The 14,129-nt window shown below is 47.5% G+C and overlaps 1 protein-coding gene across 5 annotated transcripts in view; it reads left to right on the top strand.

Moving 5' to 3' along the window:
- LOC145358793 (CUGBP Elav-like family member 4) overlaps positions 1–14,129 on the top strand; it is a 484,168-nt gene that overhangs the window by 420,475 nt on the left and 49,564 nt on the right. For all 5 annotated transcript variants that reach the window (XM_080213087.1, XM_080213088.1, XM_080213086.1 and 2 more), the window contains one exon: positions 3,316–3,462. In XM_080213087.1, the coding sequence (XP_080069213.1) occupies positions 3,316–3,462 (147 nt within the window). The remainder of the gene's footprint in view (positions 1–3,315; positions 3,463–14,129) is intronic.

Below are 14,129 nucleotides of genomic sequence, written 5' to 3'. Positions count from 1 at the left end.
CCCAGCACCGCAAGTCCCCCAACTCAAAACCAAACGAAGATAATCCGGGAGTGCAAAATTCACGTTGAATGCAAATCGGATAATCTCACGGTGATAATGAACTCATTTAGCTGGGCCTAAGCTCCGAAATACCTACAGCCTTTCAGCACCCAAACCAATTATAAACATACCCTTTTGTTGTTCGTTGTTATCCGCATACTGCACATTTCAATGGATTCCTATTTCCACAGAGGGATGAGCCTTAATCTGCAAAGCCTAGAATAATATTTTGAAATGAGAATGTTCAGCTTAATAGCCCAAGTGTTGAGAAGCAATTGGCTGCTAAAGATACCAGGACACACACCAACAAGCAGCACATTAACTAATTAAATAGCTGCTCAGTATCTAGCCTGGTTCATTGGCTTCAGTGCTCCCCTGACCTCAGACTGGATGAGTTGCATCTTGGCGGGAAGGCAGCCAGATCCTTCTCAAGTAAGGTCACTCCCTCCACCTTCGGAGCTGCCCCTTAGAGCTGGGACTGCAGCCAAGACATTCATGCTTCTGGAGTTGATGATGAGCAGCCCGGCCTCATTAGATAACCGGACAGTTGTACAGTGCAAGTGTCTCGTTGCAAAGTGCATCAATCCTTAAGCACCCGCTCCCTCCGCGCAGTGGCTCTGACGTGCGCCACGTACAAGACACACTGCAGCAACTTGTCAAATCCCCTTCAGCAGCAACTTCCGAACCCGTGATCTCTGCGACTAGAAAGACAAGGGCAGCGAACACAGGGGAACATCGTCACCTTCACATTCCCCTCTAACTCACTCACCGCTCTGACTTGCGACTGCCGCTGGGTCAAACTCCTGTCCAAACAACACTGTGGGTGGACCTACACCATATGGGCTGCAGCAGTTCAAGGAGGCAGCTCACCACCACCTTCTCAAGGACAACTAGGGATGGGCAACAAATGCTCACATTGTCAATAATTTAATACTATGTTAAAAAGTGGTTTTGATTAAGTACTTTATCCAGTTGGAATTAAACTATAACAATAAGGGAAGGTTCCGTCTGTGCTCTCTGTTATGTACCAACTGACTCAAGAACAGCTTCTTCCCTGCTGACGTCAGACTTTTGAATGGACCTACCTCGCATTAAGTTGACCCTTCTCTGCACCCTAGCTATGATTGCAACACTACATTCTGCACTTGCTCATTTCCTCCTTTATGAATGGTGTGCTTTGTCTGTATAGAGTACAAGAAACAATACTTCTCACTGTATGCTCATACATGTGACAATAATAAATCAAATCAAACCAAAAATCAAATCAATGTTCCTCAACTGATGTGGAGGAGGGGGAGGTTCCGTTTGTTGGCGTGGGGTGGAGTTAGGTGTTGGAGGGAGGTGCCAGTTGTTGGGGAGGTTCTGGGTGTTTGCGAAGGTTCTGGGTGTTGGGGGGGGTTCTGGGTGTTGGGGGGTTCTGGGTGTTGGGGGGGATCTGGGTGTTGGGGGGGATCTGGGTGTTGGGGGGTTCTGGGTGTTGGGGGGGATCTGGGTGTTGGGGGGGTTCTGGGTGTTTGCGAAGGTTCTGGGTGTTGGGGGGGATCTGGGTGTTGGGGGGGATCTGGGTGTTGGGGTGGCTTCTGGGTGTTGGGGGGGCTCTGGGTGTTGGGAGGTTTCTGGGTGTTGGGGGGTTCTGGGTGTTGGGGGTTCTGGGTATTGGGGGGGTTCTGGGTGTTGGGGGGTTCTGGGTGTTGGGGGGGATCTGGGTGTTGGGGGGTTCTGGGTGTTGGGGGGGCTCTGGGTGTTGGGAGGTTTCTGGGTGTTGGGGGGTTCTGGGTGTTGGGGGTTCTGGGTATTGGGGGGGTTCTGGGTGTTGGGGGGTTCTGGGTGTTGGGGGGGCTCTGGGTGTTGGGAGGTTTCTGGGTGTTGGGGGGTTCTGGGTGTTGGGGGTTCTGGGTATTGGGGGGGTTCTGGGTGTTGGGGGTTCTGGGTATTGGGGGGGTTCTGGGTGTTGGGGGGCTCTGGGTGTTGGAGGGGCTTCTGGATGTTGGGAGGTTCTGCATGTTGAGGGGGTTCTGGGTGTTGGGGGAGTTCTGGGTGTTGGGGGTTCTGGGTGTGGGGGAGGTTCTGGGTGTTGGAAGGGCTTCTGGGTGTTGGGGGGGGGTTCTGGGTGTTGAGAGGTTCTGTGTGTTGGGGGTTCTGGGTGTTGGGGGGTTCTGGGGTAGGGGGGTTTCGGGGTGTTGGGGGTTTCTGGGTTTTGGGTGTTGGGGGAGTAATTGACTTAAGATGACACAGCTTGGATGATGTCCATTTGGCCCATTGTGCCGTGCCCACGGTTGCGACAGTTGCCCTCAGTGCCACAGGGTTAAATTGAATGCAGACTTCCAACTGCACTGTCGGAGTCTTGTTTAAATATGTTAATGATGTGTCCAAACTCTCCACGATGGGGCAATTACACACCTCATAACCCTGTAAACATAGAACCATGGAAACATAGAAAATAGGAACAGGAGAAGGCCATTCAGCCCTTCAAGCCTGCTTTGCCATTCATTACAATCATGGCTGATCATCCAACTCAATAGCCTAATCCTGTTTTCTCCACATAACCTTTGATCCCATTCACCCCATCCGCTATATCCAGCCGCCTCTTGAATACTTTCAATGTTTTGGCATCAATTACTTCCAGTGGTAATGAATTCCACAGGCTCACCACTCTTTGGGTGAAGAAATGTCTCCTCACCTCCATCCTAAATGGTCTACCCTGAATCCTCAGACTCCTGGTTCTCGATTCCCCCACTATCAGAAACATCCTCCTGGCATCTACCCTGTCTAGTCCTGTTAGAATTTTTTAAGTCTCAATGAGATTTCCCCCTCATTCGTCTGAACACCAGTGAACACAATCCTAACCTAGTCAATCTCCCCTCATACATCAGCCCTGCAATCCCTGGAATAAGCCTGGTAAACCTGGTAAAATTGCCAAAGTGAGTGTAACTGGTTTGTTGGGGTACATTCCCTGATTTCTTTGCGTTGAAACAACCACCCAGCCATTCTGGCCACTTGTCTGCTGTGTGGGAAGAACTTTGAGGCTTATGGATCTGAACCATAGCTAGGATGAGGGTACGGAATGATTCCCAGTCATAGACTGAGTTGTGGTGGCTTCCACAAAGAGACAAACAATCGGCATTAGCTAACCAAGGCTGAGAGAGGGAGGTTTAACTGAGCATGAAATCTCTTTGTGCTGTGTAGGTTCTGTTAGTCGGGAGTGAGTCCTGGAGACAGGAAGGTGGATGCATGGCTCTCCTGTTGTTGACGTTGATATTTTGTGTGTATTTTCAGGGAGCATCCTCCAGCCTGGTGGTGAAGTTTGCGGACACGGACAAGGAGCGCACACTGCGGCGCATGCAGCACATGGTGGGTCAGTTTGGGATGTTCAATCCAATCCCACTCCAGTTTAACAACACCTACAGCTCCTACGCGCATGCGGTATGTATCCCTGTCAACCTGTCTGTGCTGAATGTAGACACCCCTGATGCTAAAATGCTGCAGGATTTTCATTCTCCCAGTTCTCTGTAACCGTCTGTTCTGATGGAAAGATTTGTAATTAGGATGGCACATTGGCACAGTGATTAGCACTACTGCCTCATAGCGCCAGGGATCTGGTTTCAATTCTGGCCTTGGGTGACAACCTGTGTGGAGTTTGCACGTTCTCCCCGTGTCTGCTTGGGTTTCTTCTGGATGCTCCAGTTTCCTCTCATACTCCAAAGATGTACAAGTCAGGTGGACTGATTATGATAAATTGCCCCTTAGCATCCAAAGGTGTGTAGGTTAGGGAGATTGGATACTAAGGAGCAATTTAGTATGCCTAAAGGTGAGTAGGTTAGGTGGACTGGCCATACTAAATTGTCCCTTAGTGTCCAAAGATGTGCAGGTAGGTGGAATAGCAATGCTAAACTACCCCTTAGTAACCAAAGATATGTAGGTTAGGCGGATTGGCCGTGTTAAATTGTTCCTTAGTATTCAAAGATGTGTTGGTTAGGGGGATTGGCCATGTTAAATTGCCCTTTAATGTCAGTGGTGCGTAGGTTAGGTGGATTAGCTTTGGTAAATGCACAGGGTTATGAGATAGGGCGAAGGGAAGGGTTTGAGTGGGATGCTCTTTCAGAGAGTCAGTGCAGGCTCGATGGGTCCAGTGGCTTCTTTCTGCACTGGAGGGATTCTATGATTCAAGATGTCCCAACACACTTTACTGCCAATCATGTGCTTTAGTCAATGTGGGGAATGAGGTGGCCAATTTGTACCTCAGCAAACTTCCAAAATCAGCAATGCAATGAGGACCAAATAATCTGATTTAACTGTTGGGTGAGGGATAAATATTGACCAGGGGAGACTGCCCTGCTTCTTTGAATAGTGTTGTGGGATCTCTAATGCTCATGCGTCCTTTCGGATGGGGCCTCAGTTCACCGCCACAGCACCTAAAACAGTGCAGCACCTCCTATGTAAGGTACTGCAGTGACATCCTAGGTTGTCCGCTAAATTTCTGGAGTGGGACTTGAAGGTGGCAACTCAGGTGGACAAGGTGGTCAAGAAGGCGGATGGCATGCTGGTCTTCATCAGTTGGGGTGTTGAGTATAGGAATTGGAAAATCGTGTTGCAGCTGTATAAGACTTTGGTTAGGCTGCATTTGGATTATTGTTCACAAAACTAGTTGCCACACTATCGGAAGGATGTTGATGCATTGGAAAGGGTGCAGGGGATGCATTGGCGGCATGGTGGCACAGTGGTTAACATTGCTGCCTCACAGCACCAGGGACCTGGGTTCAATTGCTGGCTTGGGTCACTGTCTGTGTGGAGTTTGTACATTCTCCCTCTGTCTGCATGGCTTCCTCTGGGTGTTCCGGTTTCCTCCCACAGTATGAAAGATGTGCTAGTTAGGTGCATTGGCCCCAACAGGCACCGGAATGTGGCACTTAGGGCATTTTCACAGTAAGTTCCTTGCAAGGTTAATGTAAGCCTACTTGTGACTAATAAGTAAATAGACCTTTTAAATAAAGAAGAGATTTACCAGGATGTTGCCTAGTTTGGAGTATGAACTATGAAAAAAGGTTGAACAAACTTGGATTGTTTACACTGAAGTGCCAGAGGATGTAGGGGAACTTGATAGAGGTTTACAAGATTATGACAGGCTTGGATAGAGTGGATAGTCAGAGTCTTTCTCCCAGGGTCGAAGGGTCAATTACTCGGGCATTGGTTGAAAGTGAGAGGGGGAAAGTGTAAAAGAGATGTAAGGGGCAAATTTTTCACATGGAGGGTGGTGAATGCCTGGAACGCACTGACGGAGGAGGTGGTGGAAGCAGATTCTATAACAACGTTCAAGAGGCACCTGGACAGATACATGAACAGGCAGGGAATAGAGGGATATGGATCACGTAGAGGCAAGGAAATATTAGATGCCTCTCTAATCTAAAATATTAGATTAGTGAGGCATCGATTACAGCACAGACTTGGTGGGCCGAAGGGCCTGTTCCAGTGCTGTATTGTTCTTTGCTCTTTGAACCCGTGGCCTTCTGCCTCAGCACCTTGAAGAGTTGCCCTGAAGACACTGGCTTTTCTGTGCTACTAGTTTCATGGGTGCCAGGGGCCACGTTGCCTCCCATAAGCAACCGTCCCTCACATGATAGTAATCATTGGTGGGATATTCAACCACGGGGTGAATCATAGGCTGGCCAGAGTCTTGAGATCGGTGGCAGCAGCTCAAATGTTGACTTGGCTGTCAAGGTGGTGATTCATTTCCTTCCCTAATCTGGTGGCTGATGACTGCTTGCTCGTGCGAGCTTCGCAGTCTGTTCATGTTCAGTTGCTTAGTTATTTCAGCAGCGTAACTTTCATAGACGCAGCTTGGGAATGCTTAGACTTTACGATCCTGCAGGACCTTGTAGCTCCTGTTTTAGAACTGGAGATATAAATGTCAATGACAAGTCTGACATCTATTGGCATACATCAATATCAATAATTTGTATATGTACATATAGAAACACCAGAAATAGGAGCAGGCGGAGGCTATTCAGACCTTTGAGCCTGCTCCGCCATTCATTATGATTGAAGTGTCACAAATAAGGCTTACATTAACACTGCAATAAAGATAATGTGGAAATCCCCTAGTCGCCACACTCTGGCACCTGTTTGGGTACACTGAGGGAGAATTTAGCATGGCCAGTGCACTTACCAGCACATCTTTCTGACAGTGGGAGGAAACTGGAGCACCCGGTGGAAACCCACGCAGACACAGGGAGAACGTGCAGACTCCACACAGACAGTGACCCAAGCCAGCAATTGAACCTGGTTCCCTGGCCCTGTAAGGCAGCCGTGCTAACCACTGTGCCACCGTATGGTTGTGGCTAATCATCCAACTCAGTAGCCTGATCCTGCGTTTCCTCCTATAACTGGAACAAGCTGCAGAGGTAGTAATAGAGATGGGTACAATTTTGTCTTTTAAGAAGCATTTAGATAGTTATATAGGTGCGATGGGTGTAGAGGGATATGGGCCAAATGCGGGCAATTGGGATTAGTTTAGGAGTTTTCAAAAATAAAGGGCGGCATGGACGAGTTGGGCCGAAGGGCCTGTTTCCATGCTGTAAACTTCTACTACTCTATAATATCCCCTCCTGCTCAAGTGTTATATCTAACTGCTTCCTGAAAACATTCAATGTTTTGGCCTTACAAACTTTCTGTGGTAATGAATTCCATAGACTGACCACTGCCTGGGTGAAGAATTTTCTCCTCATTTCTGCCCTAAATGGCCTACCCTGTGCCCTCTGGTTCTGGGCTCCCCCACCATTGGGAATATCTTTCCTGCGTCTACCCAGTCGAGTCCTGTTAGAATTTTATGGGTTTCTATGAGGTCTCCCTTCATTCTTCTGAACACTGGTGAATAAAATCCTAACTGACTCAATCTCTCCTCATACGCCAGTCCCACCATCCCAGGAATCAGTATATATGTATTATATATTATCTAATATTACCTAGATGCCGTGAAATGTCCCAAGATGCTTCACAGGAGCGTAATCAAGCAAGATTTGACGCAGAATTAGAGAAGAGAAGGGGAGAGAGTGGAAGGTACTGGGAGAGAGTTGCAAGGCCCAAGGCCTAGAGGGAGCTGCCAATAGTGGAAAAATTAAACTGGCGAGCAGCCAAGGCTGGGGGAACGCTGATGTAAGAAGCCTCGCAACACCAGGTTCTTACTGTGCTTACCCCAGTCCAACACCGGCATCTCCACATCATGGAACGCTGATGTCTCGGAGGTTTGTAGGGATGAAGGGAGTTGCAGAGATAGGGAGGGACAAGGCTGTCCTTAGTTGCCCTTGAGATGGTGGTGTATTGTTTTTTGTCCTTTGTTCTTTGAACCCATGACCTCCAGTCTCGGCACCTTGAAGAGTTCATAGAATCATAGAATCCCTACTGTGCAGAAGGAGGCCATTTGGCCCATCGAGTCTGCCAATCTCCCCCAGGCCCTATCCCCGCTTAGTTATCCTGCTCATCCCTCTAACCTATCACATCCCAAAACACGAAGTGTTGGTTTAATCCTTGTGTTGCCCTGAAGATACTGGCTTTATCTGTGCTGCTAGTTTCATGGCTGCCAGGGGTTACGCTGCCTTCCATAAGCAACTGTCCCTCACATGATCGTAATCATTGGTGGGGTATTCAACCACGGGGTGCATCATAGATTGCCCGGAGCCTGAGACCGGGGGCGGCAGCCCAGGTTTTGACCTGACTGTTGAGGTAGCGATTCATTTTCTTCACTAATCTGGCAGCTGCGTGTGGGGAAAGTTACCCCACAATGCTGGACTTCTGAGACTTTGACTCAGGGCCGAGATCTGACCGAGGCACCATGATATCTGTCCAAGTTAGGATGGCGTGTGCCTTGGGAGATTTGTTCCTCGGGCCCTTGAAGGTCTCATCTGGGATCGACAAGAGCAGCAGCATGTCTGCAACGAGTTCTGGAATCCCTCCTGCCTCAGAGAACTCCTCCCCCTGGGGCCCTCCACTCTTGAATCCCGATTGGAGGCTGGAAACCTTACGACCTTTAAAAAAAATTTGAATGAGCACTTGAAATATCCTAACATTCAAAGAAATGAGACAAGTGAAGGAAAATGGGATTAGTGCGCCTTTGATTCTAAGGGTCACCCTGGCATGCGTGTCCAAATGGGACTTAGAGTGGAGGGACCGTTGCGGGGGGAGGCTCTCTGAGGCAGGAGCGATTCCAGAACTCACCATGTTGTCGCTCTTGTAGATCCCTGTAAATAAACCCTTTGTTTACTAATGACGTTTCTGAAAGTGGATCGTTCTAACTGCATACTATAATCTTTAATCTCCTTGCTCGCTACTTTTCCTAAAAAGATTTTTGACTGCAGTTAATGAAATACCCGAGTTTAAATTGTTGTTGCAATTGTGCAGCAGGGGAGAAGCTGTTCTTGAGTCGGTCGGTACGTGACCTCAGACTTAAGTCCAGGGAAAGATCGGCCATGATCTGATTGAATGGCAGGGCAGGCTCGAAGGGTTGAATTTGCCTACAACTGCTTCTAATTCCTATGTTCTCAAATTATGACTTGGTTATTTTTATTACTGCAGTTAGCGATGGCTGGATGGCTGCGCCTTTAAGAAACAGGGCGGCTAACAGATGTTATTTTGTTATAGTTGGCAACGCTCGTCAGCAATCATTTAATCCCTGTGTAAACATTCGCTGCTTAACTCTGGCCACCAGCAGTGTGCTTATTATTGCGTCCACTTGTCAGATGCCTGGTAAGATTCAAGCAATCTCGTACCCAAGATTGCAGCTTTTGCGGCTAAAATCCCGTCGTACGAGAATGGAAGTCTCTAACCATTCAGGGCTGTGACATGAACTTGGCAAAATGCAGCCCATTAGACTCAACAGAAAAACAACATCCTGTATCCATCACTGCTAGCAGCCAACAGAGAGAACCACACACGTGTCAAATAACAAGTTATGGAAAAAATTGTGTGCACTGATTTAGTCTCCTGTTTGGAAATGTCCCCAAAACTTTACCTGGTGCAGTGAATTACTTCTGCAATGTTGTGGAGAGGAATATGCGCTAGAATATTTTGTGTACGGCAAGATCCCAGGGCAACGATGTTCAGGGTTTTTTTGGCGGGTATTAGTTGTGGGACCAATGCTGACCAGGAGACTGGGGGGAACCTCGTGTCTCTTCCCTACCTGGGAGCATGTACACGTTCGTCAGCCAGTGGGAGAGGGGTGGCATGGTGATACAGTGGTTAGCATTGCTCCCTCAAGGCGCCCGGGACTCGGGTTCAATTCTGGTGTTGGGTCTGTGTGGAATTTGCATACTCTCCCCATGTCTATGTGGATTTCCTCCGGGTGCTCCGGTTTCCTCCCACAGTCCAAAGATGTGCGGGTTAGGTGGATTGGCCATGTCACCTTAGTGTCAGGGGGATTAGCAGGGTAAATAAAGTAAAGTAAAATTTGTTTGTTAGTCACAAGTAGGCTTACATTCACACCGTAATGAAGGGAAAATCCCCCCAGTTGCCACACTCCGGCGCCTGTTCTGGTACACCGATGGAAAATTTAGCATGGCCAACACACCTAACCTGCACGTCTTTGGATTAATACATGGGGTTATGGGGATAGGGTCTGGGCGGGATTGTTGTTGGCGATGGCTTGATTGGCCAAATGGCCTCCTTCTGTACTGCAGGGATTCTATCAGAAGAAGATTGTTGGGGGGCTTGGTTTGAGCCCCACCTTTGGAGGGAAGCACTTTGGGAACTGCAGAAATCCCTCTGCAAAGCATTACAGCTCACAGATAATAAGCGATGATGATTTTCAAGTCATTGTCTTTCCAGAAAATGCACTAACTGGGGACGAATTGTGTCAGCATCAGTCTCCCAAAGAGTTTGTGGAAGAGAGGTGCCTCACACTGCACAACTCCCCAAAATTTCCATACAAAAGACATGACTCTGCCTGCAAAGCTGGACAGCCGTTGCTCTGACTCTAGAAAAGAGTGAGTGGCGACTTGATAGAGGTCTTTAAGATGATGAAAGGGATTTGGATCAAAGGATGGTCACAGAGAAGATATTTACACTTGTAGGGCAACCCAAAACTAGACGCCAAAGGTACAAGATGGCTTCCATTAAATCCAACAGAAATTCACTAGAACTTCTTTACATGAGCATCATTTTAATCTAGAACTCTACCACATGGAGTGATAATAATCATTAATCGGGGTGTAACAGTGGTTAGCACTGCTGCCTCACAGTGCCAGAAACCTGTGTTTGATTCCCCAGTTGGGTCATTGTCTGTGTGGAGTTTGCATGTTCTCCCCGTGTCTATGTGGGTTTCCTCCGGGTGCTCCTGTTTCCTCCCACAGTCTGAAAGACGTGCTGGTTAGGTGTACTGACCTGAACAGGCACTGGAGTGTAGCAAATTTCACAGTCACTTCATTGCAGTGTCAATGTAAACCTTACTTGTGACTAATATATAAACTTAGAAGTCAATCAAGATCAATCTTAAATGTGGCTTAGGTAACTGCCTCAACCACCTCACTTGGCAGTGCATTCCAGGCCCCCTTCACCCTCTGTGTAAAAAGCTTCCCCCGCACATCTCCACTGAACCTTCCCCCCCACTTATCTTGAACTTGTGCCTCTTTGTAATTGTCACTTCCGTCCTGGGAGAAAGCTTCCAATTGTTCACCCTTTCTATAACGCTCATAATCTTATAAGCTTCTAAGAGGGAGAAGGGAATAAAAAGTCTCCATCATTCCAGATGACCAGAGGTTGCTTGCCTGTTTGAGGGGGAGGGCTGACTGGTGGCGATTTTAACCAGAGGATCACTATGCCTCAGGCAAGAGTTGAGAAGACGGGTCCTTTATGAAAAGTCCGGTATGGGAATTGAACCCGCACTGTTGGCATCAAGCAAGGAATGCTGACGAGATTTGGTGAGGTGGAGCCTCATGTGACACAGAAACATCAGCGTGGATGGGTAAGTTGCCTGTCAATGCGCTGTAAATTCTTCTTAATTAACTCCATCATAACCTATCATACCCTTGAAGCTTCTTGTGTAACATAAATAGCATAGACCTATTGGGTCGAATGGCCTGTTTCTTTCCTGTATGTAAAGTTTAAAGTTTATTTATTAGTGTCACAAGTAGGCTTACATTGACACTGTAATGAATTTACTGTGAAAATCCTCTAGTTGCCACACTCGGGCACCTGTCCAAGTACACTGAGGGAGAATTTAGCATGGCCAATGCATCTAACCAGCATATCTTTCAGAGTGTGGGAGGAAATCTGGAGGAAATCTACGCAGACACAGGGAGAATGTGCAAATTCTGCACAGACAGTGGTCCAAGCCAGGAATTGTACCTGGGCCTTCAGTGCTGCGAGGCTGCAGTGCTAACCACTGTGCCACCGTGCCACCCATAATTCTGAGCATTACCAGTTCCATTGGACCCCAAACTCCTTTCTAACTGGATTCTCTCGTTGCCGATTACCCAAGCCATTTATTCTGCAGGAGAGGATTCACCAGCAGGTCACGTGTGCGAGGCGAGTCATGGAGCCTGTACTGCGACCTGTGCAAATGTTCTGTTCACAACTGTGCCAGTCTGGCTTCAGTATCGGGGGTGTGGGAAGCGGGGAGGGATGGGGGTGGGTGGGGGGTTGGTGGTGGTGAGGGAGGGTGGGAGTGGGGGTAGTGCTGAGACAGATTGGCGCTGCTAACGTGCCTGGTTGGTCCTGGGAAGCCAACCTGCCCCCTGCCCAGACCCATCGTCGCAGAGTAGGCTGAGGTGCCAGCAATGGCAGCTGTGGCTATATGCCCCTGCGGTGCTCTGGGGCACCCTTGGGAGACCTGGTACAGTGGTTAGCTTCATCACTGCTAACATTGCAGCGCAGTCGGAGGGAGCACTGCACTGTCCATGGTACTGAATTCCAGAGGACATGAGGCGTTCCACCCTGATGTTGTGCTAGGCGATATATAAATGTAAGTCTTTCATTCCTCATATCTCACAGTGTCATCTCTGACACACTCCAATTGCTGTCCAATTCTATGAGGTAAAATAGTAAAAAACAATGTAATGCAATGGTCAAACTGTAATATAAAAGCAGCTTCTGCATTCTGACGCTGCAAAAATCCTGGCCAGCATTGCTACCTCAAAGTCTGTTTAAAAAGTAAAGTTAAATATCAATTATAAAATTGATGCCATTTCATATTTTCCCCATCAAGGATCATTCTTAGAGAAGGGTCTGTTTTATGCATTGAATCTGAGCAGTACAAACAGATGCATTGTAACCTGAGGCTGGAGCTATCAGAATTAGGATTAGACAGTCAAAGGAAGGCAGTACTATTTGAGTAACAGAGTATAGTGTAAGCATGTGTTCTGTATGAAAATTATACACATTTTAGGCATTCTGAAGGCAGCACAAGGCATCCGTCACACAGAAAGAATAACTAATGCCCCCTGCTCTTTTATCATTCCACCTCCACAACACTGCTGCAGTGAAATTTCACTGTAATTTTCACTTCGCTCGGATTCCTAACACTTCAAAGATCCAACGTACGGATTCACCAGCTGGGACGCAGCTGCTCAGTCCCTGATAACCAGCTTGTGTCTGCATGGTGGCACTGTGGTTAGCACTGCAGCCTCACACTGCCAGGGACCCGGGTTCGATTCCCAGTTTGGGTCACTGTCTGTGCACGTTCTCCCCGTGTCTGCGTGGGTTTCCTCCGGGTGCTACGGTTTCCTCCCATGCTCCAAAGATGTGCAGGTTAGGTGCATTGGTCATGCTAAATTCTCCCTCAGTGTACCTGAACAGTGTGGCGACTAGGGGATTTTCACAGAAACTTCATTGCCTACTTGTGACAAATAAATAAACTTTACTTTACTTTGTGCGTGATTTCTCGGCCCACTGCTGCTCAGCCTGACTGTTGGGTAACCCAAGGCCATGTTGGGATAATTGTCATGGCTCCTGTTCACTTCTGCTCAATGTTTTGTCCAGTAGGATTCCAGTGCTTAACCAAGGTCACTATGTATACCTAATCAGAAACTCCAAAGTGTTTTATGAAGCCCACCCGAACCATAAGTTTTGCCTCTTGAATTTGGCTAGGATAAGCATTAGGATGAGCATAAAGTGTTTCACTCCAGGTATGATTCAGGTGATGCACTAGGAAGCTTTTATCAAAAAAATGTGTTTAAGAACATAGTTAGAATATAACAAAAAGAATTAACATAACTGTTACCAATTACAAGACTTAAACATCATACAGTATCATTCTGAACAGCTAGCTATCTCTGTTGTTCCAATTTAAAGCAATTCTCCATAGACAGACACCCTTCTTCAGAATTAGTTAGCTTGAAAGCAAGTATGCTCATGTGATACTAGCTTTCCAGATTTTTTATCACCTACGGACAGAAATCCAAGCAGCAGTTTTCAGAGGAGGATATACCCTCAAGACAACAAAATGGAGAAGTAAACCCAATCTCTGGCAGCTTCCAGTCTTCAGATTTCAGAGGTACAATAGGATACTTCTCCCTCTCTCTGCAGCTTTCAAAGAAGTCACACTCAGCCACAGGTTCTGGAATTTTACGGAATCGTGGTGGGCGAGGCTCGCTGAATGACATTCTCCATTGGCCTCGGGCGGGATCTTGTGAGCCTTGGGTGGGTGAGGCATTAAAATTCCGGCAAGAATCTCCAGCTCCAGAGAGGGGAAAAAAGAGTCTGTGCTCCCTCCAACTCCAAACAACACCTGAAAACAACAACTAAGCTGGAATTCCCTATGAAAGCCTAGCTGTTCCCAGTCATATGGCCTGACCTGTCAATCTTTCCAATCAAGCTCTACTCTGCAATCCCAGGGGAACACTAAAACAACATTAGTGCCGATTTAAAACAAGCATGGTATCAATTATACAGCTCCAATAACAATAGAGGATACTGGTTTAGACAAAATGGCTCAGAGAAAAATGCCAGGGATTGCTAGAAACATCCTGCAGGGAGAAACATGACTAAAATACATTTCTTAAAGACTCATCACACTTTTGATGTGGAAGCTGATTGTGCCCTTTAGGGGAGTAAATTTGTTGTCCGTATCTGGTCTGGCCTTCCCTACATGTGACTCCATGGCCACA

Source organism: Carcharhinus amblyrhynchos, chromosome 26 (genome assembly GCF_965287045.1).
Source record: "Carcharhinus amblyrhynchos chromosome 26, sCarAmb.v2.hapA, whole genome shotgun sequence".
Classification (NCBI taxonomy): domain Eukaryota; kingdom Metazoa; phylum Chordata; class Chondrichthyes; order Carcharhiniformes; family Carcharhinidae; genus Carcharhinus; species Carcharhinus amblyrhynchos.
The sequence above is the reverse complement of the archived record's forward strand: the minus strand, read 5'-3'. Positions and strand labels throughout refer to the sequence as shown.